Below are 26,911 nucleotides of genomic sequence, written 5' to 3'. Positions count from 1 at the left end.
GATGGCAGGGCTAACTCCCCCACTCCTGCCAAAAGTGCCACATGATCTTTAATGACTACAAGTGGTCAGGGCCTATTTTTTGTGTAATCTCAAAGATGGGAGTTACTACTATTCTGGGACCCATGAATAGAAGGGCCTACGATTCTGACTGATCCCCCTGAGAATATAGGGGTGGTGCTGTCTCCTGAACTGATTTATTATTGCTCAGTGCCAGAGGTGTCTCTGAAGACACCCACCACAGTTTCCAGAAATACAGGAAAGTCTATGCTGCATGAACAATGCATGCATCATGGTTGGTTTTTTGTTTTATTTTTTACAAAAGGAGTCTGAAGAAATTAACTTTGTCAGACATCACTTCACCACCAAGAACATCAAACGAAAATAATCTCTAAAAAAAAATTGCAAAAAGGTGACAACCCCTCTCATATTGCAGCAGACTAAATATTGAAACAAAAGCTGTAGACAACGGGAAAGCAACTGCTCTAAGAAAATGACACACATTGAAACACAGTGGACTGTGAAGTCTTATGTTAATTGAAATAAACCACATTAGGGAAAAAATGGTATTACAAATATGTTCAGCGCTACAACATATGGTGTGTGGAAAAGAACTAACAAGAATCAGATGTCACAACGTTTTGCCTGTGCTGATTCTTTGTACAAACACTAGATGGATACTGTGGGTGGAGAATTTGTTTTAAGTGAAACTTATGTCTGTTTTTAAAAAGGACTTCAAAAACAAGCCTCTGTCTCTCTTTCATGTACTTAAGAAACTTGTTGGCGACAATGCAGGTGACTAGGAGACAGTTTCAATGAGACAGTACAGGAATCATGAGCACTGATCCTGTTGTTTGCTAACAGGATTAGAGGTAGGTTCATTCCATGCATGAATCTGAAAGTTAATCCTGGTATGTCTTCCACCTTCATGAAAGGTAAAAATTCTTCCCATAAATGAATTATCCAATAAAGATATGCAAGATCATGTACAGTTTTATTAACAGCACACTATTGCTACTATGATTTGCCCGGTTTGGGCAACAATTTACAGAAAGGGCCATTTTAAAAGCCACAAACTTGTAATACAATGATTCATAACTAGAGCTGGACAAATAATGCAAAATATATTTAGCATATATTCATTTGAATTTTTAAACACATCTACTTCAAGTTTGTTCATGTCCCTTTATTGGTTACAGTAACTCCTCACTTAACGTTGTAGTTATGTTCCTGAAAAATGCGACTTTAAGCAAAATGATGTTAAGCGAATCCAATTTCCCCATAAGAATTAATGTAAATGAGGCAATTAGGTTCTAGGGAATTTTTTTTCACCCACACACACAGTATAAGTTTTAAACAAAACAATTTAATACTGGTACACAGTGATGATGATTGTGAAACTTGGTTGAGGTGGAGGAGTCAGAGGGTGGGATATTTCCCTTACTGCTAAATGATGAACTAGCAATTGACTAAGCCCTCAAGGGTTAACTCTTTCACTCTGCAAGGCAGCAGGAATGGAGGGAGATATGCACATTTTCCTTAAGTACACTGCCTTGTTAATTAGATCAGCTTGCTGAGACCGCAGCCCTGGTGTGTCCCCCCTGCTCTATGAAAGATGGGGTAAGTGGGGTGCAGGAGCAGGGGGGAGGGGGACACCGTGACATTAGCCCCCCTCTTCCTTCCCTCCCACTGGCACAGCAAGCAGGAGACTTGGGGAGCAGCTCCAATGCAGAGGGCAGGAGCAGCACATGGCAGTGTGGGGAGGAACAGCTGAACTGCAGGCAGCTGTTGAACAGGGACCTTAGGGGAACGGGGAGCTGATAGGGGGGCTGCCAGTCCACCCTGGTTCCAAGCCCCCACCAGCTAGCTGCAAGGGGCTGTTCTTCCTGCAAGCAGTGGACAAAACAGGCAGCTGCCAAATGACGTTCGAAGGGAGCATTGCACAACTTTAAATGAGCATGTTCCCTAATTGATCAACAACGTAACAACGAAACGACGTTAACTGGGACGACTTTAAGTGAGGAGTTACTGTACTTTCCATTAATATGCTAGCAAATTAGGTTACTGGCAGGAAAGTTTGCCAAAATAGTGTGTTTTAAGTGAATACTATAAAATCTTTATGGAAAATGAATTTGAAATTCACAATAAGTGAATACTCATACTGGAAATCTGAAGCTGAGAGTTACTCTTATCCAGTCAGGGAAGAGAAACATGCCACAGAACTTGAATGTCCAGTCAAAATACATTAAATTTCAAGTATCAAATATTTGTTACTAAATTACCTCAGAACCAAGAATTATTGACAGAAAATATCCAAACATTATTTTTGAAAAACTAATAAATCAGAGAAAATGACAATCTGCTTGCAAGAAAATATGGATACACTTTTCAGAAATGCCTGTGTGATTTAGGTCCCTATGTTCCATTGTCTTTCAATGAGATATAGCTTCCTAAAGGTTTGTCTACATGGAAAAAATGACTGGAATTGCTACCCTGTGGACACTTTATTCTGGAAAAATTAGTGCACTTCTAAAAGAGAGTAATTATCCAGGAAAAAAAATCACTTTTATTCTGGAATAGTGTCCATGTGAGGAGTTTATTCTGGAATACCTATTGCAGAATAGTTTTTCTATAATAGCTGGTCAATTTCACCATGTAGACAAGCCCTAAGTCACTTAGCCTATTTTGAAAAATTTGCTCTTTCTGAGCAGAAAAGGGTGCAGTATTCACTGAGTACATGCTCATTACAAATTATTCACGAGGCCCCTGTGCATAATTCAGCAGCATACTTTTCTATTCTCCACGCCCATTTACCCTCTTGCCTGACTGGCAGCTCAGAGCTGTTGTGCTCAGCTTGCTCCCAGCCTCCTCTGTTGTTCCTGTCCTGAAACCTAACCCTTACCTAGGACTCCTATGGTATTTGTCTGGGTCCATCCCAGTAGATAGGCAAGTTACCCAGATACTGTTTTTTTCACTTTTACCCAGCTGGCAATATCAGCAGAGACAGAGGACTGAATATGGCTGGAGAATGAGCTATTTTCGAAACTCTACAAATGATCATTCCAGATTAGTGATTGGAGCACATGAGCTAGTTAGGCTAGTGTAGCAGAAACTTGTGGTACCACTGCTCATGCTGCAGTACATGCTCTGTAGAAAAACAGAGGCATTGCAACCTGAGCCCTTTCACCAGGACAGAATTCACATTTTAAAGAAACAGTAACTGAAAAATCATTGTTAAATACAAAATATATTTAAGTGCCAAGGCTCCTGGTGTAATCCATTAAATTCCTAGGATGAACATTCAGAGTGATGGCTATTTCCCAATCATTGTTACATTAATACTTGGCACTTACAAAGATCCTTTCATGAAAGAATCTTAAAATGCTTTACAAACACTAATGAATTAACCATCATAACAGCCTTGTGTACTCCACAAGATGGGTACTGTTATCCCCATTTACAGAAAGGGAAACTGGGGAATAAAGGATTTACCCAAGACCACATAGCAGATAAGTGATATAGCTGAGGCCAGAACTCAGGGATGTGATCCAAAATCCACTGAAATCAACCAGTTGGAGAACACTTCAATCTCCCTGGCCACTCGATTACAGACCTAAAAGTCGCAATATTACAACAACAAAAATTCAAAAACAGACTCCAACGAGAGTCTGCTGAATTGGAATTAATTTGCAAATTGGACACCATTAAATTATGCTTGAATAAAGACTGGGAGTGGATGGGCCATTACACAAAGTAAAACTATTTCCCCATGCTTATTCCCCCACCACACACACAGTTCCTCACATCTCCTTGTCAATTGCTCAAAATGGGCCATTTTCATTACCACTACAAACAGTTCTTTTTCTCTCCTGCTGATAATAGCTCACCTTAACTGATCTCTCTCCTTATAGTGTGTGTGGTAACACCCATTGTTTCATGTTCTCTGTGCATATATATAACTTTCTACTGTATTTTCCACTACATGCATCCGATGAATTGGGCTGTAACCCACGAAAGCTTATGCTCAAATAAATGTGTTAGTCTCTAAGGTGCCACAAGTACTCCTGTTCTTTTTACTGAAATCAATGTGAGTCTTTCCATTGACTTCAAATGGGAATTGTAGAAGCTATTGGATGAATCCCTCCTCCGAGTCCTCTGCTCTAACCACTATCCTGCACTGACTGCCATCACTGAGCATGGGTATTGTAGCACATATGATATCCACTGGGATAGCAGATTGTTCTCAGATTTCTCTACTGGCAGAGTCCTGAACAAAGAGGCACCTTATTCTAAGTTTTCTTGCTTTTCTCTGTGCAAGCAATAGCCTAAGGCCATGTCATAATGGCACTTTTTTATTTAATATCTTCTGTTGTCAGGGATTTTTAATCAGAAGTTTCAATGTTTAAAACACTTTGTGGGAGCTTGGGAGTGGGAAAGGAGCTAGTTGTACCTTTTCCTTTGCTGTTAGGCATCTCCACGCCATGATTCCTCAAAGATGCTTCAGGCTGCCAGAGGCTCAGTGTGCCTCACCACAATCTGACGCCTCCTCGAAGCACTGTGACATAGATCAAGATGGTACAGCCTGAGTGTGTGAAAAAAGCTATTGTGACAAGGTGGAGAGGCCCTGCCCTAGCATTAATTGACAGGAAGTTAACTTGCTGCCAAACTCAGCTGCTTCCCACACTTGAACTGATGAAAAAGGTTGGGTTCTTGAAGTACAACTTCTAAATAATGGCTCAAGGAGAAATTAGTAGCCAAAACTCTAATTCTTTCAGTCCCACCTACACTATGGAAACTATCACCCTGGAAGACCCAGTCACAACATGGTTCTCCTTTAACACACACCAGTCTTGCAAGGTAGATGGGACCAAACTGTATTTTAGCCAAGTTCTCATAGTGTGCTGCAGCCTTGGATTTCACAAGGCTGTGGCACAATTGAGGTAAATGGCAAAAACATAGTTCTGTCTCACCAACACTGCAAAAGTGTAGGGTGTTACCCACATCAAGGGGATGACCAAGGAAGATTTTCACACAATAGATGGGACTTCACAGAGAGAAGTACTGAGGTTAGCAGTGTTCTACCTAAGCAAAGTGTTTTGGGAAAGGCAATCCTCCAAACCATAGCAATAAGATAGGCTTTGTTTTAACTCAACTGGGCCCTTTTCCGGTGGTTAAGGTGCTGCACTGGGACTCAGGAGATCTGGACTTAGGCCGATCTTTTCCATACATTTTCTGTGTGACACTGAATACATTATTTAATTTCCCTGTGCCTCAATTCCCCATCTGTAAAATGGGAATAATTCTACCTCCCAAGAATGTTTTGGTGGGGGCCACACCAGTAGCTGCATAGAAAGATTTGAGTAAAATAATTGTATTTAATTTGAAAACACTTTATTGTCATAAAGCTTGAAGAAAGTGTTGGTTGGATATTTTCTGGCAAAATGTTTTTCCTTAGGAAAATGTCTAGTCATTGAAAGCAAAAGATTTTGAAGAAACATGTCAATTTTGATAAAATATCATTAGATAAAACACCCCAACATGAATCCTTTCAATCTGTTGAAATGGAACATTTCAACATTTTCGGGACAGAATATTTAGATTTTTCATTTCAAAATGACTTCTCTTTTAGAAATGTATTTTATATTGTAATTAAAAAAAAACTTCAAAATCAGAATGAAGCATTTAGCTTTTATAGAAACTACACATTTTGATCAAGCCCAAAACAATTTTGTTTTGTTTTTCAATTTTTTTTCATGGAAAATTTTGAAATGTTTGTTTGCGTTCCATTTTGAAACAGAAAAGTTTTTTGAAATCACAGAATTTCCCACAACACAGAAAATCCAGTTCCAGTCCAGCTCTACTTGAACTAAAAGACTATGAAAAATATCTTACTCATGCAAGCTCATGTGCTGGAAATGTACTTATAGGTTCTACCATCTTACCGCTCTATACTGGTATACCACATAAAATGCTATATTGCTAATACACAGTGCTAAGAGAATGCATTAGGGCTGGGCACTTCGGATAAAATAAAATCCCTTTCTGAACCTTTGCCCAAAACTCCATCAGCACATTCACACAATTGTTTTTAAAGGTTCAGGACAATTCAGCCAAGGCTCCAGTATCTCCCCTCCTGTACCTAAAGGGAACGGATCCCAAAATGGCTACTGCCTCCTTCTTCATTGGTTCTCTCTTCTTGCAAAACACAAGTAGTCGTTGCCATTCCTTTCCCCATGGCACTTCAATAGGCATCTCTAGCTTCTTTATCCACTCCTATGATCCTTTAATAAACTCCCTTCCCAATGGACACCCGTTACCTTTGACGCCCAGCAACAGTATCAGCCTTTTCATGGCCCAGGTTATCACCAAATTAAAATCCTTCATGCTCAGAGGGGCCAAATTCTGGGACACAACGGTCAAACCCTGTTTTCCTATACACCTCAAGCAATCCCACTGGCAGAAGTGAGATTGCACAGATGTAAATTAGGGCAGAATATGCCTCACAGTAAATAATTAAATAACACTCAGACAGAACTTCAGTGATGAAAAGCGCAATATACATGCTAAGTATTGTTGAACTTCCTGAGCAAGCCTAGTTCTAACTCAGTGGCAGTGGGGCCCAATATGGAGTCTGCCAACAGTACTGGATGCTGCCTAGCCACCTAGACAGCCTCCTCCTCCCACTGCACCACCACCAGACAAAGGGATTCCCTGTAACAGCAATCCTGGAACTGGATCATCAAACAGAAGAGGGTTAAACAAGGGCTGTGCAAGACACAGAGCCAAATTCTGCTCTCAAATATAACTGTACTTAGTTGAACTACAAGGAGTTATGCTGGAGAGGACAATTTGGCCCTAAGTGACTATTCAGGTCACAAACAGTCCTAATGAGCATCATAAAGATGGAGAACTGTCAGACAGAGAGAGGGAGAGAGAGAGATGGCAGCAGTCAAGAGATAGCACTGTTACCCAAAGTTTTACAAGGTTGTATAGCGCGTAAACACATTTTTAGTCTTAGAAAGAAATTCTGTGTTGTAGGTTTCGTTATGTAGAGTCTTAGGGGTGAACTGTGACAAGCAGCAAGAGAGTTTGTTCTCTGCCTTAATCTCTTTAACTAGAGTCACTTTTTGAGGCAGAATTATGCCCTGAGAATTGGGCATCAGTGTTTCTGCTGAGATTCCTGAGAGACGTGATTGCCTGCATGGTGGTTGTGACCACTTCTATTCCAGGACCGGTGCGTATGTGTAAAGAAAACAAGTTGCACTAAGAATATACCCAGAGTCTGGGTAAGTGATTTCTCATCCAATGGGAAACTAATCTGCAAGGCCCTGGATATCTGCTATAGCTCAGCAGAGGGGCAAAAATATGATAAATATTTCCGCTTGTTTATCAAGTGTAGCTAATATCTAACGCTAAGTTAAACTGGTGAGAGGTTTTCAAGAGAATCAGAATGTGGGAAAAGAGATGCCACGCATTAGGGCTTTTCGGAATATGGGGGGAGGGGAAGAGTAGCAGGGAGGGAGTCAAAAGGGGAGAAAGGCAGAAGCCTGGCAGAGAAAAAGCCAGGAAAGGAGCCTCTTATGTGGAGGAGGCCATTGTACACGGAAAAGAGTTGGACTGTCATGGAGAGGGAATGGGGACTGCCAAAGTGGTGTCAAACCGAACCTCCAAATCTTTACTGGGCCCCTACTTTATAAATAGATGTTAATGGTTCCACTGAGGCTGTTACAGAGATTAGTTTTGACACGTGAGCGATCTGTACAATTTTTGAATGCTTATCTCAACGGCACTGAGCTTTTTGAATCTTGCTCATCCCAAGCTCCCACTGCTGAGTTATAAAGGCAAATCCCTCAGAAAATGGAGTTGATAATGAAAATGGTGCCAGCAAGGTACTGTTCTAATTGTATCCAAATGACTCCAGGGTTGAATATAAAGCATACAGAACTTGGCAAGCCAAAACCTCCTGTTCAGAAACACATAATATACTTTTATGGCTAAAAACTTACAGGCAATTTGGCTACAATGAACCAAGCAGAAGCCACGATCTTGCATTCTGTATTCATAAATGTGTTTATCTCACATCTCTAAGACACACCTTCACTTTCCATAGAAACTCAGGACAAAACAAGTACCCACGGCTTACCACGGAATGGGCTAAAGAACTGTCCCCAAATCTTTTTGGTTTTGTTGTTGTTGAAGTGTATATAACTTTTCAAAGCGCTCTATTGATCAGCAAGGAGTTAACCTCTTATTTAGACTGTAAGCTCTTTGTGGAAGGAACCATCTTTTTGTTCCATGTTTGTACAGCTCCTAGCACAATGGGGTCCTGGTTGACAAGTAGGGGCCTCTAAGGTGCTACCACAATACAAATGAATAATAATAATCTCAAAATGGTTCACAGTTCAGGGTCAGAAGTTTAACTGCACCAACTGGTGCTCCAAATTCTGTTGGAGTTGGCTTTGTCCATGAGAATTCAAATATTTCTTGCTCTGGTTAAGACAGAAATATGAAAAAAGTAGGTGGACCCAAATAAAAAATAAAGAGAAGAAAGATGATAGCCAAACTCTCAAACCTCAAGAAAGGTTAGGGTTTTGGTGAAGGAGTGTGTTGTTATTGTCAGACTATAAAAGAAAAGAAGGTCACAATCCCAGAAAAGCTTTATGTTCCTGCTAAAACGATGCAATATTAAAATAGTTAATGATACTTAATGAGTCCATCATAAGGCTAGAGAATCAACAGCCCATTGAGAGCTCTCAGGATACTCAGGATGACAGTAGTGCTTCGGTTCACATTCAAAAGGTTTGAACCATAAGGGACTGCAATTCAGTTTTAAATTCTATAGCCATTAATACAGCTCCCAGCAAAGTGTTAGGAAAGTAACTCTGTGTGTGTCTCACTTTATCTAAATTGGTTCACCACTCCCTGCTATAGCGACTGTGTATTTTTCTTTTCTGCTCTATTATCATCTCAATTTATCTTTCACATCCTATGCCTATAATAAACTAATCTCACCATAACAGGATATGTCCTGTAGATTTATTAAATTAAAAAGAAAAAACACATTGTGTGGGATTGAAAGACTCAATCAAGCTTTTTCTCAAATAAAACAAAAAGTTAAATGTCAGTGAAAGCTAGACATTTACTACTTGAATCATTATTCTTCCTGAATGCAAAAGGCTAGGTCTCCACGTGTGCCAGAACAAAGTTTGGTGTAATGACGGGGAGGGAGCAAATAGGTCGTGTTATGCCATTTCTATGTCCAGCCCCATATCCAGCAGATACATAGGCCCCCAGCGTAAGTTAGTGTTGCACTAATTTGGCATATAACAGTCAAGAGGACACTACATTGGTGAGAATATCACACCTGCCTAACATATCCCCTCCTCACTCTCAGTCCACCTCAGAATGACCTCTCTGCCACTAAGCCAAATCAGTCCACTGGCTCCCTTGACACCTTTAAGGAGCAGTGGGTACTGTCCGGACTTCTCTGTTCAGTGTCCCCTTCTGGTTCTCTACTTTTGACGCTTCACACCTGTCCTAGTTTTCTCTGTTCTTATCTCCCGTACTTATTTGAGTCCCGGGCTCAGTGGCTCCTACCCTTAGGCTGGGGCAGGAGCCTTTACCTCAACCCAACAGGACTAAGCCAAATCAGGATTTCCTTCACTAGAGAAATCGTCAACAGCTGCCTTAAAACAACTTTAAGCTCCCTTTGTGCTGCTGGAGCAATACAAAATGGACTTAAGGGGGGCCAAAGACTTGGCTCAGTATTTCAGTCAGCAAGCAACAAATGGAGACAGAAAAAGAAAAGACAGAAGAAACCAGATTCTGCCTTCAGTTTTGGTTTAAACAAGAATAACACCACTTACTTCAGATTTATACTGGGGCAAGTACAGAATCTGGACCTAGATACTTGTTATTGAAAATGCTGAACTTAATTAATGTGACATTTCAAAGCATTTGGGGGAAAAACAACCCCAAAACAACAGCTGCACGATCTGGAGTACTGACTAGAATGGCTGCAGTCTGAAGTATGGACTTCCCATCAGATGAGAGAGATTCGGGAATGGAGAAAATTGGGCTGTCATTTCTCTGACTAGAGCATGAATATTCTGATATTTGACAGCTTGGAAAATTTCTTTAGATGCAGTAGATATGTAATGAGACACATGGAAAATTATGTTTAAACAAGTCCGTTGAGCTAGACCCAGATTTTCTTCAGAAGTGACTACAATACACCACTGTTAGATTTGTACTAAACTCTCATTACCAAATCCAGGCTGTGCCACATTGAGATTTTATGGCCACGCTAAGGGTTTGTGAGAAGAAGAAGAAGAAGAAAAAAGTTCTTCCTGACTGCCTGCTTTGCAAGGGATTTGAACTGTAAAAGAGACAACTGTGTCAACAACTAGCCAAACCAATGTAGTACCAGCCAAACCACACCTTATCCTTCTCAATCAGCAAAAAAATTATCCACTGCCTGATTTCTCTTACCTCATCAATAAGGGCTGTTTTTCTTCCCTTATTAGGACACTCTCCATGCAGTAAAGCTCTGGCCCTAATAGTTGTTTTAACAATATGTACTGCACATCAGCACAAAAAAAAAAGCAACTAAAAAAAAATTAAACAACGGCAGAGAAAAAAAGGCTGAGTCTTAAATTAAAGGGACAGCATCAACTTAGTTTGGACTCCACATTTTATCATAGCTTTTGTACAATGAAAACAATGGGTTGGATGAATGAAGAATTTATTAAATCTTATATATATATATAAAAATATATATATATATATAAATTATTAGGCCCTGATCCTACAAACACTTATAACCACAAGTAACCTTAATGAAGTAAATGGGATTAGTCACGAGCATTAGAGTTTGCAGGGTCAGAGCCATTAAAAAATAAAATCATATACATGAAAAAGAAATATCAGTGTTCTCTTTCAAGAGTCTCCTGTGTTGGAATCTCAAAGAAAACAGATACAGAAATGTTAGTGCAAAAGAGAACCAGAGAGTAAAACAAAGCAGAAAAGCAAGGAAAACCAATTCACGGTGCAAAGGAAATTAAATGCATAAAGGAGTGAAAAGTAACAGGTATTTAAATTGAAGTTTTAATATTCAAAAGCTGCTGTTAGTAGCCCTGGGGAGGAGAGTTATTTTTTGTTTATTTTTTTAAACATATAGGTTTGGATTCTCCAGTCCATTAAGTGCCATTCAAATGGAACGAAGGAGACGTAAACTGGCCAGAAATGGTCAGCAGAGAAGTCCCCTTGAATAGGGGAGCTTCTACTGGTGGACCAGGCACAGCTGCCTCTTGTGCATTAGGGTAGGGGGAATTGGAAGCTTGCCGGGCTGGGCAGGGATAAGCAGGGGATAGGGAGGGTCATGGCAGAACAGCATTTTGCTCTGCCCAATCCTCCACCAGTGTAAGGTCACTTGAAGGACCTTGTGCCACCACCGTAAGTTAGAGGAGCTCCTTGGGAGTTCTGACCAGGATCATGGAGCCTCAGCTAGCTCTCTGTACCCCCTCTCTTCACTATAGGATGGAGAATGTAGCCCATGGAATAAAACCAAACTATTTTTACACATTTGTGAGGAAGGGAAACCGCCCCATTCCTCTCTATGGGGTCTGAATTCTGAATCCTACTGAATTCTTTCTCTGTTGATCATTTTAGCTGAAACCCCTTGCTACTCTGTGGGCACTCCGAAGCATGATACTACCATTAGTAAAGCATAGTAAAGGGAGCATACAGAGGAGTGGGTGCTGATTTACAGACACAGCAATGTTTGGCTTTCTTACTATTTGCATGTATATGGGCCTTATATTGGCAAACTTACATATAAAGGTCATTATTGATCCCAAGATAAGTGAAGCCGATACCCTGTAGGCTGCAGCTTGATAACATAGACATGAGGGGACATAAATCCTTGCTGCAACAAGGCCACACCATCCCACACATGATCCAAGCCCTGTTCTGTCCCTGTCCATATGGAAGAGAGGGGGGAAAGGTGGCTCAGCTGTCTTCATGGCACTATCACCTGTACTGCCACAGGCCACACAGACTGGATCTGTGTAGGGCTAGTCACAACAGGGGCGGGGGGAGGCGGGCGCCCACGGAATATTTAGATGGGTAAAAAATTGAAAGCTGAAAATTTTCAGAAACAAAACTTACAAATTTTGATTGCAAACTTTTAACTGAAAACCAAAACATTAAATTAGGAGCCTCGTACCCTCATTGTCCTCTATAGTCTGGGATCACAGGCCAAACCACATCTCCCATGATGCACCACAGTCTCTCCTCTTGCTGAGCCACCATGGTGCATCATAGGGGTCCCAGGCTGTGGTGCATCATGGAAAATGTTGTCTGTCAGGGGAACCTGTCTCATAGAGGGGAAGGCAGGCATGTGCACCTGAACTACATTTCCCATGAGGCACCAAGGCAGCATTGCCAAATAAAAATGTTTCCCTTTTCGGGTGTTTGATTTTTAATTAAAAGTTGAAGTTTTCCAAGGAAAACAGATACTTTTAATGAAAAATTTTGTTTTTTTGAAACCCAAATTTTCTGTCAAAAAAGAGTTTCAACTCTATACCTGTGTGTTGAGAAAGGACGGGAACTGAAATGTGGCAGGCAGGTTCACGATGAACATAATTCCTAATGCAACCAATGAAAAATCTCCTCAAAAGTTAATACAAACATAGGCTGTATTCTAGGCAGTTAATACAGACAGAGGCTGTAATCCTGGCAATCCACCTCCCATGAAGGACAACCATGAAGATCTGGAGCGAATGTAGAAGCACAAATCCTCTGTATACAAGTTTCAGTCTCTAACAGATCCCCCAAATCCATATAGATTTCAGGGAAGTTGCATCTTCTGGCCACTCAACCCCATGATTATTGTGTGGTGGAGCAGACCTCCTCTGATGGAACAAGCCAGGGAAACCTTTGGGAGCTGAACCTTGCAGAATTTTCCTCTTTGTTCTCGTCTCTCAAGTTTTCCCATAGGAGTTGGTGATCTGACCCCAAAAATACTTCAGATCTTCCAGTAAATCTCTCCGACCCCATTAAACTAGAAAGTTTCTAAACCCAGCTACAAAATCTTGGATGGGGGATTCGGTTTGCCTCAGTCACTGTCCTTGTTGAGCTAAAACCCTAAGGCCCTTGTCTCCTCATGATTTGTGGGAACCTGAATTGCTATTGTGGTTTCTGCAACACACGGCAGTAAAAATAAACACTGGCCATGTGCAAACAAGCATATTTGTGTCAACAGTGTTCATCTGGCCATCTTATGTATTGGGCTTGATTCTCAGGCTGCATCTACACTGCAAGTTAGTGGGTGATTTTCCTGCTCATGTACCCATCCTTGCGCTAAGACTCATTGAGCTTCCGGTGGGTAATGTTCTTCGCACACCTCAGCTGTGCCTCTGCAGCTGCTACCAGTTCTATCGTGGCTATGCTGCTACTTCTACTGGCGCTAGCTCAACGACAGCTAGGGCAGGTCTGTGTACCCAAGCAGGGGACTCACATCCCTAGCTTGTAGCGTAGATGTACTCTCGGTTACGGTAAGCCCACTTTACACTGCCAAAGTGATGTAGAGGGGCCTCAAGTCCAATGAGAATTCAGGCCATTGTCCTTGTGGGCATGGCAGTGAGAATGAGGGGAAGTAGGGAGAGCCTAGAGAGTAAGAAGTGAGGGATTTAAAATGAATTAATTAATAAAACTGATCAGTATGAGCAGCAGCAGTGATCCTACACCCAGTATTTCAGATTATGCTACTTACCAGGTGATGTAGACCATGTTACTGCTGTTACCATTGCCTGGGTGAAGCAGTAAAGACAGCATTATGGCAATCTCCAGCATCTCAACTGCTCCTTGAAGACTCTCTCTTATTCTACTAGCCCGGCTCTTACTCTTTGCATGATCATTCAGTATGGAACAGAAATGATATCTCATAATTTAAGTGACTGATTCCAAATGTTGAAGAGTGAATTCCAAATAACAAATGCCAGAAACAATCCCTGGGCTGAAATTTGTTCACAGAAATCATCTGGTGAACATGTATCAAATGCAAAAATCAAATTAGCTAAATCCATGACCTGTTGGCAGACAGCATAGGTCCTATGCAGAGGAATTAATAATCCAAAGACCAAGTCCAACCTTCAGTGATATCAGTGGAAGGACCACCATTGACTTCAGTGGAGTTGGATTCAACCCTAAGAAGTTACAAAGAAGTTTCTACTCAGGTTTCCATATTTTCAAGTCATCATTGCCTCTGATGAAAGATTCTACTTTATATTTTCAGCATGCTGAATGCTAAAAGGATTATATCCAGTTTACTTAGAAACAACAAAATAAATATGATATCCAGAATATATTTTAGCATATCTATTTTTCTGAGTATTACACGTGTGCCGTGCAGGTTGGTGACATCTTAAAGGAGGTAGTGAAACTGATATGTAAAGGCACCATCAGAGTGAATTTGCAAGAAGCAAAAGATCATACTGTATCTCATTCAGAACAGAGAAGGCAAAGCTTCCCTTGCTCCCCCGGAAGAGCCTTCACCGGGCAAAGTTATAAAAAATTTCATATTCCTTTTTTCCCCACAGCAGACTGAGATGTATTGTCAAATTATGAGGACCTGGAGTGACTATATTGACTCTCAGCCTTAGAAAGGGTGAAATTTCAAAATGAAGACACAAAACAGTGCTTTGGAGTAGACTGATACTTTGTGGGTAATGGTAAAAATGTCTTCCTCACTGTTAGCTTGAGGTCCCGAAGATGCTTTGTGGACAAAACAATCACCATAAAATAATGGCCACCATTTTTAGTTCACTAAAACAAAATGCCACTGCTTGTGAGGAAAACTGCTTCTGGTTGTCAATCTATATCTGTACTGATATAGAAACTTGGAAAAGAATACTGAAGTCTCAAAGTGTGGGCAACCAATAACACAATAAACTATACACTAAACACAGAGGGATTGATTGTCCTTACACACCAATTGCATATAGGCATAATTCCATTGACGTGTAAGCAGTCAGAATGAGCTCTACCCTGACATCTGGTGGTGAGCTGTAGAAAAGGACTTCTGGGGCTGATCTTGTTTGCATGGGCACACCCACCCTGCCTAACATGATGGACTGCCTGCCCAAATGGTCACTTTGGCTGCTGTGGGATCCCCAGTCTCTTTGTTATTGGGGCAGGAGTAATAAATGGTTGTTATCCTGGTTATATGAATCAAGGACAGTAGAACTGTACTTGGCATTTTATGATGGAGGGATTCGCCCTCAACTAAGAAGCATCACTAGGCAAGGGACATGGGTTCCAAAGCTCAGTGAATTGAGAGGTGGGGGGGTATGGGTATATGTACTTGGTAGTGTGGGCCCCAAACATTACTTTGACCTCTCCTCTCTCCACTGTAATAACAGAGCTAATTTTGATTCCATTAGGAGTCTTGTTACATACTGCAGTGCTGAAATGACTGATACCTAGGTCTAAGCCTTAGACCTATTTTGGGCTAGTGGTGCACCAGCACTGAGGCTCCCCTACTACCAGCTAAAATCAGTGAGCGCTGTGTTAAGTGGGGGAGGGACGGAAGACAAGTTGGTGAGCGGACAGCAGGATGGCTAGCAGGGAGTGGAGCAGATAGCAGGGCGGCTGGTGGAGAGCGGAGCGGATAGCAGGGTGGCTGCCAGAGAGGAGCGGCTAGCAGGGTGGCTAGCGAAGAGGAGTGGAGAGGTGTGGCGAGTGGAGTGGATAGCAGGACAGCGAGCGGAGAGGTGTGGTGAGCGGTGCGGATAGTAGGGCAGCTGGCGGGGCGGAGCAGATGCAGCTGGTGGTGAAGATTGCAGCAGAACCCCATGGAGAGGCGTGGCACTTGTCCGTCGACCCAAGAAGCGGAGCATGTAAGATTCCCCCCGATACCCTCCTCCACTTCCACCCAGGCGGGGAGGTAAACTCTGCAGATGAACTTCTGGACTCTGAGGGGGCTGCACTGACCAAGGACAGAAACTGTGTGTGTGTGTGTGGGGGGGGTGATTTTGGGTTGCTGGACCCAAGAACCACTCTGAGGCTGTACTGACCAAGGTCAGAAACTGGGGGTGGAGTGACTACTGGGTTGCTGGACTTAAGACCCTGAGGGGAAAAGGACACTGCCAAACTTACTTGGGTGTGGGTCTTTTGCTCATGGTTGGTGTTATGAATCCTGTTTGTGGTGTTTCCCCAACATAATGCCACACTGTTTCCCTCCTTTATTAAAAGGCTTTTGCTACACTCAGACTCTGTGCTTCTGAGAGGGAAAGTATTGCCTCTTGGAGGCGCCCAAGGGGGTGGTATGTAATTGTCTCAGGTCACTGGGTGGGGGCTTGAGCCGGTTTTGCATTATGTTATTGAAACAGAACCCCTAGATACTGAACCCAGCCCTTGTTGCTGCCAACTCTGATGGGTAGAAGGGTTACAGACATATATGGAGTTATTCCAGATTTACACCAGAGTGGGTGAGAGGAGAATCAAACACACAGGCAGTTCACAACATTCACTTGCAGTCTCCCCATTCTCATGATCAGTGTTAATCTCTATGGGCTGATACTCATTGGCACTAACCTCCCATTATAATGCCCTGGCAATTTAAATGGGCCTTACCATGGTCAGTGATGCATAAGGCATAATGTTGCTGATTTTTTCCCCAGGGCAAGAAAATCTATATACTGGTGTCTATCTGAACTGCACACTCTGCAGGTCAAGGGAGGAGTGCAAAGGCAGTGCAAAGCTCACCCCTGCATTCTCCAATGCAGGGTCCCTGTATTCATGGCCAGTTCCCCACAGTACATAACAATACCCTGGGTTTGCTCAAATTTACATGGACTCCTAATGGTGCCAAAAATGCAGCATAGGTGCAGCCCACCCACTTCTCTTACACTGTCAGGAGGATGGCTTCTATACTGGCTCTATGCCATTGATGGGGGTGATCCTTACACAGCAGGGCAGGCTGGTTCTGTGGAAATATTCTATCGAGGAGGCAGCACAAAGTGGCCACATTCAACCTACAGGATCTGACTTATTGTTATGCTGGACCAAATGTATCAAATGCATGCCTGATTTGATACATCTTCAAAGGGCTTGATTTCCAAAAATGTACCTACCAACCAACCACCCTCTGACAAAAATGGTGTTGGGCACTTCAAAAAATGAGGCCTCCAAAGCCACTGTTCACTTTTGAAAACCTTGGCTCATATTGTTACAAACAAAGCATAATATAGCACTAATTCACAGCACTTCCCAAATGTAAGTAGAGACCCATTACTGGCCCCTTGTGATTTAACTAGGAGAAGGCAAAATACAGGACAAACAAAAAATCTTGGGAAATGTTATTTGGACAATTTCTTTGGCACTATCATATCATCTAATTGATTTTCTTCACTCTCTCTCCTCCCACGCCTCCCACCTTCAGGACAGATTGTGCCATAAGGCTCTGTTATTTACTCAGAGAATTAGGCAATGATCAGCTTTCACATAAACTGTGACTTCTGCAAACTTCTCATTAGCCACAGAACTTTAATCAATAACCTGTCTGGAGAAATATTCTGTTGTCTACTGCTTCCAAGCAAAGCGATTTAAGTTCTACATTTGAGATCAAAGACAGGTATAGATGCAATTAAGGCGAGGAAAGGGCCCAACTGGATATTTTTACAACAAAGTGTTGTCCAGCAGAAAGAACAGCAAAAACTTTGTACACATCCAATGTTTACTCTAAACTCAACCAACTCCTGAACACGCTGCAACCTATTTTGTCTCTAGCTCTCCCTCCCCCATCGCAATCACAAAACATTTCCTAAATAAAACCAAGGAGCTAAAAGTCACACAAATATCACAATAAATTGGGAACTCACTTGGAGAGACTTGACAAGTTCTGCCTGCAGTATGATCTGCTGATCATGTCTGTAATGGATGAGTCAGTGCAAGCAGCTGCCAGCTTCAGTGAGCTAATGGACGGATGATCAGGGCGTGGAATGAGACAGTAAAAATGTCATTATCCTTTCAGGCACGTGAGGCTTGTTGGATGCTCTTTCCAGCCAACAGGCTAACCATTTGGTCAGCCCCTTTGCACTATGACAACAGTCTGAATTTGCCCACTACCAGGCTCGTTATCTATCCTATATCCTCTGGGTCCCTCTGCACTATCATCATACGATCTCAGATTTTTTTTTTACTGTATTCTCTCTAATAGAGCCCCTTTGTGATTTCTGGGGCTAATACTTAGTGACTAATTCCAACAGGTTTCTCAGCTGCTATATAATAAGATAACTGGTAAACAAATGCTAGTCTTCCCTAGGGTTTTCACAAGGGCTGCTGGTGTTTCAGCAGGTTTGCCGATAACTGAGGAATTGAAATGAGATATACAGCGCAAAGGTGTTTGTTTATTAACAAACACCTGATTCCAGCCGACTGAGCTTGTGTAGGGGAGAATACATGTAACTGACTGTAAAACAAGGGTCCACGTTAGCCTCCCTGCTAATCACAAATCATTGTATAAATACATAAGCGTAAGCATTCATGTTCAGTCTAAATGCTAAAGGATCAATGGGGATCGGACAGTTGAAAAGGCCAGAGGGTCGTTTCCAAGCAGTTCTATATTCTCTGGGACAAACGGTGAGAGGTGTGGAGTAGCCACAGCCCCTGCTGATGTCAGGATTTGACCACCACATTCTCAGTTAGTGATGACCAAAGTAAACATGTGACTGCAGTGGGATCTAACCTAACGGACTCTCCTCAGCATTCTGCCCTTTAATCCAGTGAACGACACAGGGAATATAAATGCAAACAAAGTCATATAAATTGAGACACCATCATTTACCATAATTTCACATGTGTGGTTCTCATAACGCTCTAAACTAACACAGCACACAGCCTGTGAACATGCTGAAACAACTTACAGTGGGATCCTGCAGCCATTCTACCCCAGGCTGTGATCTTGTCAAATCTCATAAACTAGAGGGCAGGGGCTGGTTAATACTTGGATGGGTTGCCTCCAGGGAGAATCAACAGTGCTTCAAGAATTAGTGAGGTTGATTCAGTAGGTGGCACTCTGACCTTTGAGTATACACTGAACCATTCCTCAGCTGGTATAAACTGAGGGAACTGACATCTTCAGTGGAGCTACAGCTGTTTTCACCAGTTGAAGTTCTGGCCCTCAGTTCCCAATGCACGTGCACAAGCTGACATCTACGTGCACAAAACTCTGATTCATTTATCCTTCCACTGGGCACTGCATGTGTGCAAAGTGTACAGAGACTTGAAATTTTGGGCCACAGTGTGCAATCCTTCATGGTGAAAAGTTCTATATAACTTATTATTAGGGCTGGTCAAACCATTGAATTCCATTTCTACAGTGGGGAGGAGGAGGGGCTATAAAAAAGAGGGCATGGCATCCAAACCACTCCCATTCCTTCCAATGCCTCCAAGGAAGAGGGGATCATGGGCAGTGAGTGTGAATATGCAGAGTCCATCTCAAAGAACTTTAGTAACAGGCGAGTAATCTTCATTTCATCTTTGAGCAGCCTCCACACATTCCCACACTTGGGAGTTTGGCAAGTAGTGCTCCTCCCTTCAGTCACTGGGACGAGAAGGCCTAGTTAAATAAATATTATAATATTGCTATACCAAATTATGCATGTGATCAGATGCCAGATCTAAGGAATAATAATATTTTGTGAAAGTATGCATTGAGCTCCAAGTGGCAGCTCTACGGATTTCTAATATGAGAATATGTCTGAGACAGGCCATGGAAACAGCCTTCGCTCTAGTTAAGTGATCTCTAAGCTCTTCTGGAAGAGGAACAGAAGGGGTATCAATACAGAGCTTAACCTACAGAGGAAGCCATTAGGATGTCATTGCCTGGCCTTTACTCTTTTTCGGCAAGAGACAAACAGTCTAGCTGATGGCTAATGCTCTCTTAGAGTGCCAGGTGTGTAGCCCCTTTTTGGGAGAGGTGGGGCAAGTTGCAGCACTGTTCTGCCAGTATTTACAGAGCCCTTCATTTCAGAGCTGGAAAGTTTCACCACTAATGCTTCGAGGTGATTCTAGTGCCCCTTTCTGGTCATGGGATGAAGGTGCTGAACATGGAGCAATGAGAAGGAAAAGGACCTTCCCTCAAACAACACATATGTGCGTCCGAAACAGGGAAAATGGCAGGGCGAGAAGTGCACTTCTTCACATCTGGTTTCCTTGTCTTCAGTTCTGACATATCTGAACCAATGATCAGAGCACGAAGATCCTTAGTCAAGAAACAAGGCAAAGAAAAAGACTGAACTCAAACCTAACTAAACTAAGAAGGTTACAGCACTAGGAATGCTCTGTTCCAAAGGATCCACGTTAAATGACCCAATGAGATTCCTGGCTGGTTGGAAGGAACTGAGGCACCATCCCTCCCTCCCACAGTCCCACCCTCTGAACGTTTGAAGCTGTGAGGAGAGAGGTAGGAGGGGGCCCAGGAGCACTCCAAAAGGCACTGGTAGTAGAAGGTTCCACCGAGCTAAGCTGCACTATTGGTGCATCCCAAGAGTGGGAAAAGACAGAGGCCACTTGAAGAACCTAACATTTTTGTTTGGTTGGTTTCTTATCTTTCCTGCATGTTAAGCAGAGTTTTGCAATGAGCTGATCAGACTGTCACCCAGGTCTTTTTCCAGAGAGATTACAGTTAATTCAGAACCCAATAAATGAGTATGAGGAGTTCAATGTGCACTACCCTTGCATTTGTCCACACTGGATTACATTTGCCATCATGCTGCCCGTTAGCCTCACTCTGTTACTTGGCCATTGGACACTTTAGATTTTTTTTAAAATGTTTCAGTAGCTTGATATTTATTCCTTTCCCAGTAATAGGCAACTTTGAAATGGGAATGGGAATAGCTTTTAGAAATGCAGCTGACTTGCTTCAGAGATACTGAATACCTAATTACGCCTTCTTCCTTCCTGTGTGCCACTGCTCAGAAAATAGTGGATTTGTAAAAACCCTTTAAAAGCTACTGGCATTTTGCAGGAAAAAAATGTGTTTGTTGTTAAAATCCACTGGAATGACATTAACAGATGCTTCTTGTTTGAAGAATATTTTTAAACTGTTCACTCCCCAGGAAAATGAAAGATGCCATAATGTCTTTCATGACTTCACAGAGCAGGCAAGGGCTTGGTTTTAAAGGACTCAGCTGAAAGACCCCAATATAGTTAACTGCATGGAACTCAATTTATTCACCTCAGAAGGAAAAAGGTCTCAGTCAACCCTCCTGGAAAGTCCTATGGAGCCTGGGGTGTCAGTGAGCAATTCCTGGAATATTATGCCACCCCTGTTTAACGCATTTGTAATGTCTCTGAATGACTAGTTCACAGATGTTAAGCTCAGAAAGGCTATTAGGTCATTTAGTCCAGTGGTTCCTAAAGCCAGTCCACCGCTTGTTCAGGGAAAGCCCCTGGCTGGCCAGGCCGGTTTGTTTACCTGCTGCATCTGCATGTTCAGCCGATGGCGGCTCCCACTGGCTGCGGTTCGCTGCTCCAGGCGAATGGGGGCTGTGGGAAGTGGCGCGGGCCGAGGGATGTGCTGGGCTTTCCCTGAACAAGTGGCGGGCCGGCTTTGAGAACCACTGATTTAGTCCATCTTCACCTTGTGCAGAATGATCCCCTACCAAATATATATTCTCCAGTGATTTCAGTCCAGTTTTTAAAATATCTCAAGTGATGAGCTTCCACAACTTCCTCATGATAATTATTCTGCTGTCTAATAGACCTTAGTGATGGGAAACGTCTCCTGACAGCAAACTCATATTTTCCTTTTCTTACCGTTACTCTTAGCCTTATCCCCTTGGAGCACTGAAAACATCAGTGCTCCACATATGCATTTTTAATGTATGCAGTGACATGAATCAATAAAAAAAAACCACACAGCCATGCAAATGGAATTCCATGGACTAGGGCCAAATATTAGAATATGGCCTCAGTTTTGCTCACATAGTTTTGCATTCATAGACATTTGCGTGTACAAATAATAGAATTTGTGCATCCAAACAGAATTTGCACACACATATCATGTAGTTAGACGTTTAATTACTTAATGGACAAATGGAACCACCTGCCCAAAACCAAACATGAAAATTTAGAGTTTAGGATGGGCCCCTTTGAAAATGGAGCCCCTTGGGATAAAATTCACCCAGGTGAAGAGGTCCCATACAAGGCCTACTCACCATTTAAGGTCTATTTTCAGGGCTCATGTGGGACTGGAGTCATGAACTATCTATAAGTGGGTCTTTTTCTGAACAAAGATGAATTTCACCTTAGGTATCTGTCCTCAGTTTCTGAGAAGTTAATACTAGTTTGTCTCTAGCATGGACAAGAACTTCCACTGTAAGTCTAAGTTTGATGAGAAAAACATATTTGCCAATGTTTGAGTTCTCTATCCATTACTTATGAAGCAATGCATAATCCAGAAATAAAAGAACATAATATTTCATAAGACTATTTCCACTAAATCTTTTCTTGTCTTTTAATCTCATCTTTTCATTGGTTAAAATAAAAAATAAAATAAAATACTAGGACTACAGCAATGGTATCCATGTAACATCTGGGCTGCTGCTATCTTCTGGTAATTTGAACTGAAATGGAAAATACAGTGTGTCTTCCCCCTCCTTCCTTCCGCCCCCCCCCCGGGAGAGTTACCATTTTAGCTTAGTGAACTCTAGGAGTTTGATTTATACACCAATAAAGTGATACTGTCAAAATAAAAATCAGGAAGCCCTTCATCAGTTTTACACAGTGTTTTCAGGTAAAATCCTCATTGGAGTCAGTGGCCCAAGTCCTAAAGTGCTTACTGAGTTTGAACTCAAGCAAAACTAAAGAGGCCAGATTGTTCCTAGCCTTTATGCATATGGATGAGGCTTACTGGGAAGGGTGCAAATAATTATATATAATCAGAATGAAGACCAAAGTAATATGCATTTCAAAGAGTTCAAAATTAACATTGGCATGAGTATCCCAGGTGTTTTGCCATTGTGTGTTAGTAATCATACAGCATGTTGAATTGCTGATTGGGCCCCTCCATGGCTCCTCCACTTGAAAGAATCCACCTTCATCCCCCTTACAAAGAGTATGGAAGAATTTTTACAAGAGACAAGAAAAATTGCAGCCTTGATATACTATAGTAGGCATCAATAATTGGGATGTTCATCGTTTTTCCAGTCTAAGTACACATTAAACAGGCCTATGGGGACAGCTCCAGCGTAAATAAAAGAGTTTGTTTTTGTAGAAAACCTGTCTATTTTCTAGTGGAGTTCCCACAAAGCAAAATATATTAGGTTTGCACATATATCATGTAGGTGACAGATTTCCTGGCTGCAGGAGCCAGCTGAGTGTGTGAACTCTCAAATGTTTTTTGTTCTGAACAAAATAGCTAAAATTAGAGAGGCTAAAAATGCGATATATTTTCCATGAAAAAATTCCAAAGAGAAAAAATTACTTAATTTGAAAATTTTCATGTAATTTTCCATTTTCTTTTATTTAAAAAAATGCTATGATCCAAAAAACAAAAAATGTTTGGTTCTTGGGGGTTTTGGGGGGGGGCGATGCTTTTCCCCTCTTGATGTCCCTTTTCTCCCTCTTTGGAACAAGGGGGGTAAAGCCTAGTGGAGGAGGGGGAACAAATGACCATAATAGCATTATGTTTGAAGTTTTACTCTGAGTGCTATATTTGCTTTTTTAAAAAAACCCAATGATTCACAGCTGGAACAACAGATTTAAACAGTGACACAGAGAGAGAGAGAGAGAGAGAGAGAGACCCAAATTTGGAATGAGAAGCACAGTTCATACTATGATATATTTTAGAGATGATTTTGAACCAAAATCCCCAATCCTAATAAACCTGAATTTTTTAGGGTGGACAAAATCCAAACCTAGACACAGATTCATATTTTGCAAATGACCCAGGGGCCAAAATCCTCAGCTGGCGTGAACTGTCAGACATCGACAAACTACGATAGTTCTGGTGAAGTCAATAGATTTCTGACAACTCTGAGGATTTGCCCCCCCCCAATCTTTATAATGAACCATTCCTCTCCCCCAAAAAAGACCCGATCTGAACAACTCTGGATATTCAAAATCCAGATCTAGAGCAGACACATGCAGATTGAACTGTTCTTTATAATATTATTGCACTCAGCTTAAATATATGTCAAATTTGGAATCTTCAGGCACGATCCTGTGTCACTTAGTTTAATGATTGGCTCAGTCCCAAAGTGACTGGAGTGATCTTTTTTTAATATTCCATTATTATCCTTACGTATTTTGGAATGAGCATTATTTCACTAGCTGCACATGATTACTATCTAACCGGATGCTCCCAGGAACTTGCAATGAGCAAACACTGTCAGTTTATTTAATAACTTTCAAAATGAAACAAAAATCTTGTCCAAATCATGTCTCCTCTGATTTAATTAAAAAACACACCACACATACTGGAGCACTCTGTTAATCATTAACAACCTTAATTGAAGACAGGAGAGGATTCTTCGCTTTTCTTTCCTTCAAAAGCCTGCAGCCAATGGAAAACATTCCACAAGAGAGCAGCTTGGGATGATTTTGGTTAGAATGATCGATACATGAGGGGCTTTTGCTTATTTGTTTGCTGTTGGGGGGAGGTGGGGAGTTGTTTGCTTGGTTTAAGTTTTTTGTTGTATGTTTGTTTCCTGTAGTGATGTATGATAACGAAGAGGAGCTGTTCTGTTCAACATTTACCTTCCCCATCCCAGGTTTTCTAACTAGGGCCTGCTGTTGAATCAATATGACACTTACTGAGTTTGACAGAAGTTGGATTGCTAAACCCAGGCAAAAATACCTTGGAAATTAGGGGTTAGTTTTACATTCAATTCCACTCAAATCCATTTTAGAACGTTGTATATGAGAGCATATACCTGTCCCCATTGCCCCCCTGCCCCCCACCGCCTTGCTTCTCCCAGCAATTCCCCCAGCATCCTGATCTCTGTCCTAACTCTTGAACTCACTTACCAACCCCTGGATCTATCTAACAAGCCCACCAGCCCGCCCAGCCCAGCCCATTCGAATCTCACAATGTTTCCTAGTAACCCCTAAACCTCACCCTCCCAGCCCACCAAATGCTTCCAGGTTCCAGGTGGAATCCATGGAAAATTAAACAGCACTAAAGGAATTAAACTTTCCAGGATATTCAAAAGAGGAGATAAATAAAGTTCTTATTTTTTAAAGTTTCTCTCTTGTTTGCTTTCTCTGGAGTTCTCTCAATAGGCCTCAGCACAGGAGCTTCCAGTCTCATCAATACAGTGCTGTTATCCAATGGGATTTCCTAATTATGGGCAACAAAGGGTTAAAGTAATAGCTGAACACTTCCACAGGATTTGTCATACCAGATCAGATCAGCACTCCATTAACTCTGGGTTCCTGCCTCCAGCAGTGGCTTATGCCTGATGCTTCACAGAAAGAAAAAAAATAACCAAACCATAATGCAGCTGGCTAATTGTGCAAAGCTCTATAAAAGAGGAAAAATTCCTTCCTGACCCCTACAGGCAATCAGCTGATACCCTGTAGCATTTAAACAGTGTGATCTACACTGAAACATCCTCACAAGCAGTCATTTTTCCTAAGAACATGCACACACAGGGTCACGGAAGAGGAAAATTAAAATGATAATGGACATTCAGATGATGCACAGATATAGTGATCTGGGAGGTTACTTTAGCCCATTTATAAAAAGGCAATTTGTAATTGTAGGTATTTCTCTCTCTCTTTTGTTGTTTGTTTAGGTTTCTCTATCCAGTTACTTGTATGGATTTCATCACTGTAGTACCTGAATTCCCCTGTGATTCAATAACAAGTGGGCGGGAAGAAGTCCTTGGGGTTTATTATTTGAGGCATGCTGGATATAGATATTGATTCTTGCTCTCCCACTGCCAAGGACTTCAAATTCATAAGTGTCAGTGGGCAGGATCCTAGGCAAGAAGAGGGAAGGTAGTTGGAAGAATGTGTGGCAATCTGCATTATTGTACATGATCGTGTTGTTGTTTTATGGGGTCTATTTTGCCTTCATTTTTAAGTGCCTTAAATGTTAAGGCATAAATGAAGAAGTTCATCCATAAATGAAGCTCCCTTTGGGGACTGTTATACCTCCACATAAGGTCCTTTTTTTTTCTTTCCGCTAGTAGTCTTAGAGCAATTGAAAGCCACTTAGTTTGATCCAGCTAATCAGTAGCTGCCTGTGTTAAGGAGTCAGTTTTAGTATTGTGTAGATGTCTGGCTAAGCTTTGAAACTTGGAATTTAAATTAATTACAAGTGGTGGAAATTTTTCCACATAAATCATTTTTTTCATCACTAAGGTGTGTTATTAATGTGCAAACGTTTACAAAAATTGTCAACATAGTCTAAATTTTTCAGCTTTTGAAAAAACGCCATGCTTGATTGATACTTTTTTAAACCTTTAAAGAAAATATTATCCAAAATGTGATTGAAATGGTTATTGGAATTTTTCATTTAGTAAAAATCAAATTGCCATAACCATTTTGATAACCCAGATTTTGGAAATTTCCAAAACCATTTTAATTGCATTTTTGGGAACAAAATCACAAACATACTCTGAAAAATGGCCATTTCAAACACTTCTAAACAAAAACAACTTTGAAATTTCAAACTTTTTCACAAAAAATATGTTTGCATTTTTCAACCAGCTTTAAAATTCATTCATCTTTATTACAGCAATGACCAAAACCTGAGTTTAAAACTGAGCAAGGACCTTATAACCTTATATGGTTAATAGTGGCAAGCTCAATAATCTTCTTATGGCAAGCTAATATCTAAACAGAATGGAAACATGGAGAATTATTACAATGGATCTGTTATAGCTTGCCAACATGTTAC

General features: G+C 41.5%; 1 protein-coding gene across 6 annotated transcripts in view; it reads right to left on the bottom strand.

The window, feature by feature from the left end:
- CALD1 (caldesmon 1) overlaps window positions 1-26,911 on the bottom strand; it is a 238,792-nt gene that overhangs the window by 48,767 nt on the left and 163,114 nt on the right. The window contains exon 1 of one of the 6 annotated variants that reach the window (XM_044992207.1): window positions 17,880-18,138. The exons of the other annotated variants lie outside the window; for them this stretch is intronic. Coding sequence (XP_044848142.1) covers window positions 17,880-17,926 — 47 coding nt within the window. The 5' untranslated portion in view covers window positions 17,927-18,138. Of the gene's footprint in view, window positions 1-17,879; window positions 18,139-26,911 lie in introns of those variants that run through there. 6 annotated transcript variants of the gene reach the window in all.

This window comes from Mauremys mutica, chromosome 1 (assembly GCF_020497125.1).
Source record: "Mauremys mutica isolate MM-2020 ecotype Southern chromosome 1, ASM2049712v1, whole genome shotgun sequence".
In the NCBI taxonomy this organism is placed as follows: Eukaryota; Metazoa; Chordata; order Testudines; family Geoemydidae; genus Mauremys; species Mauremys mutica.
This window is presented reverse-complemented; position numbering and strand designations above follow the sequence as displayed.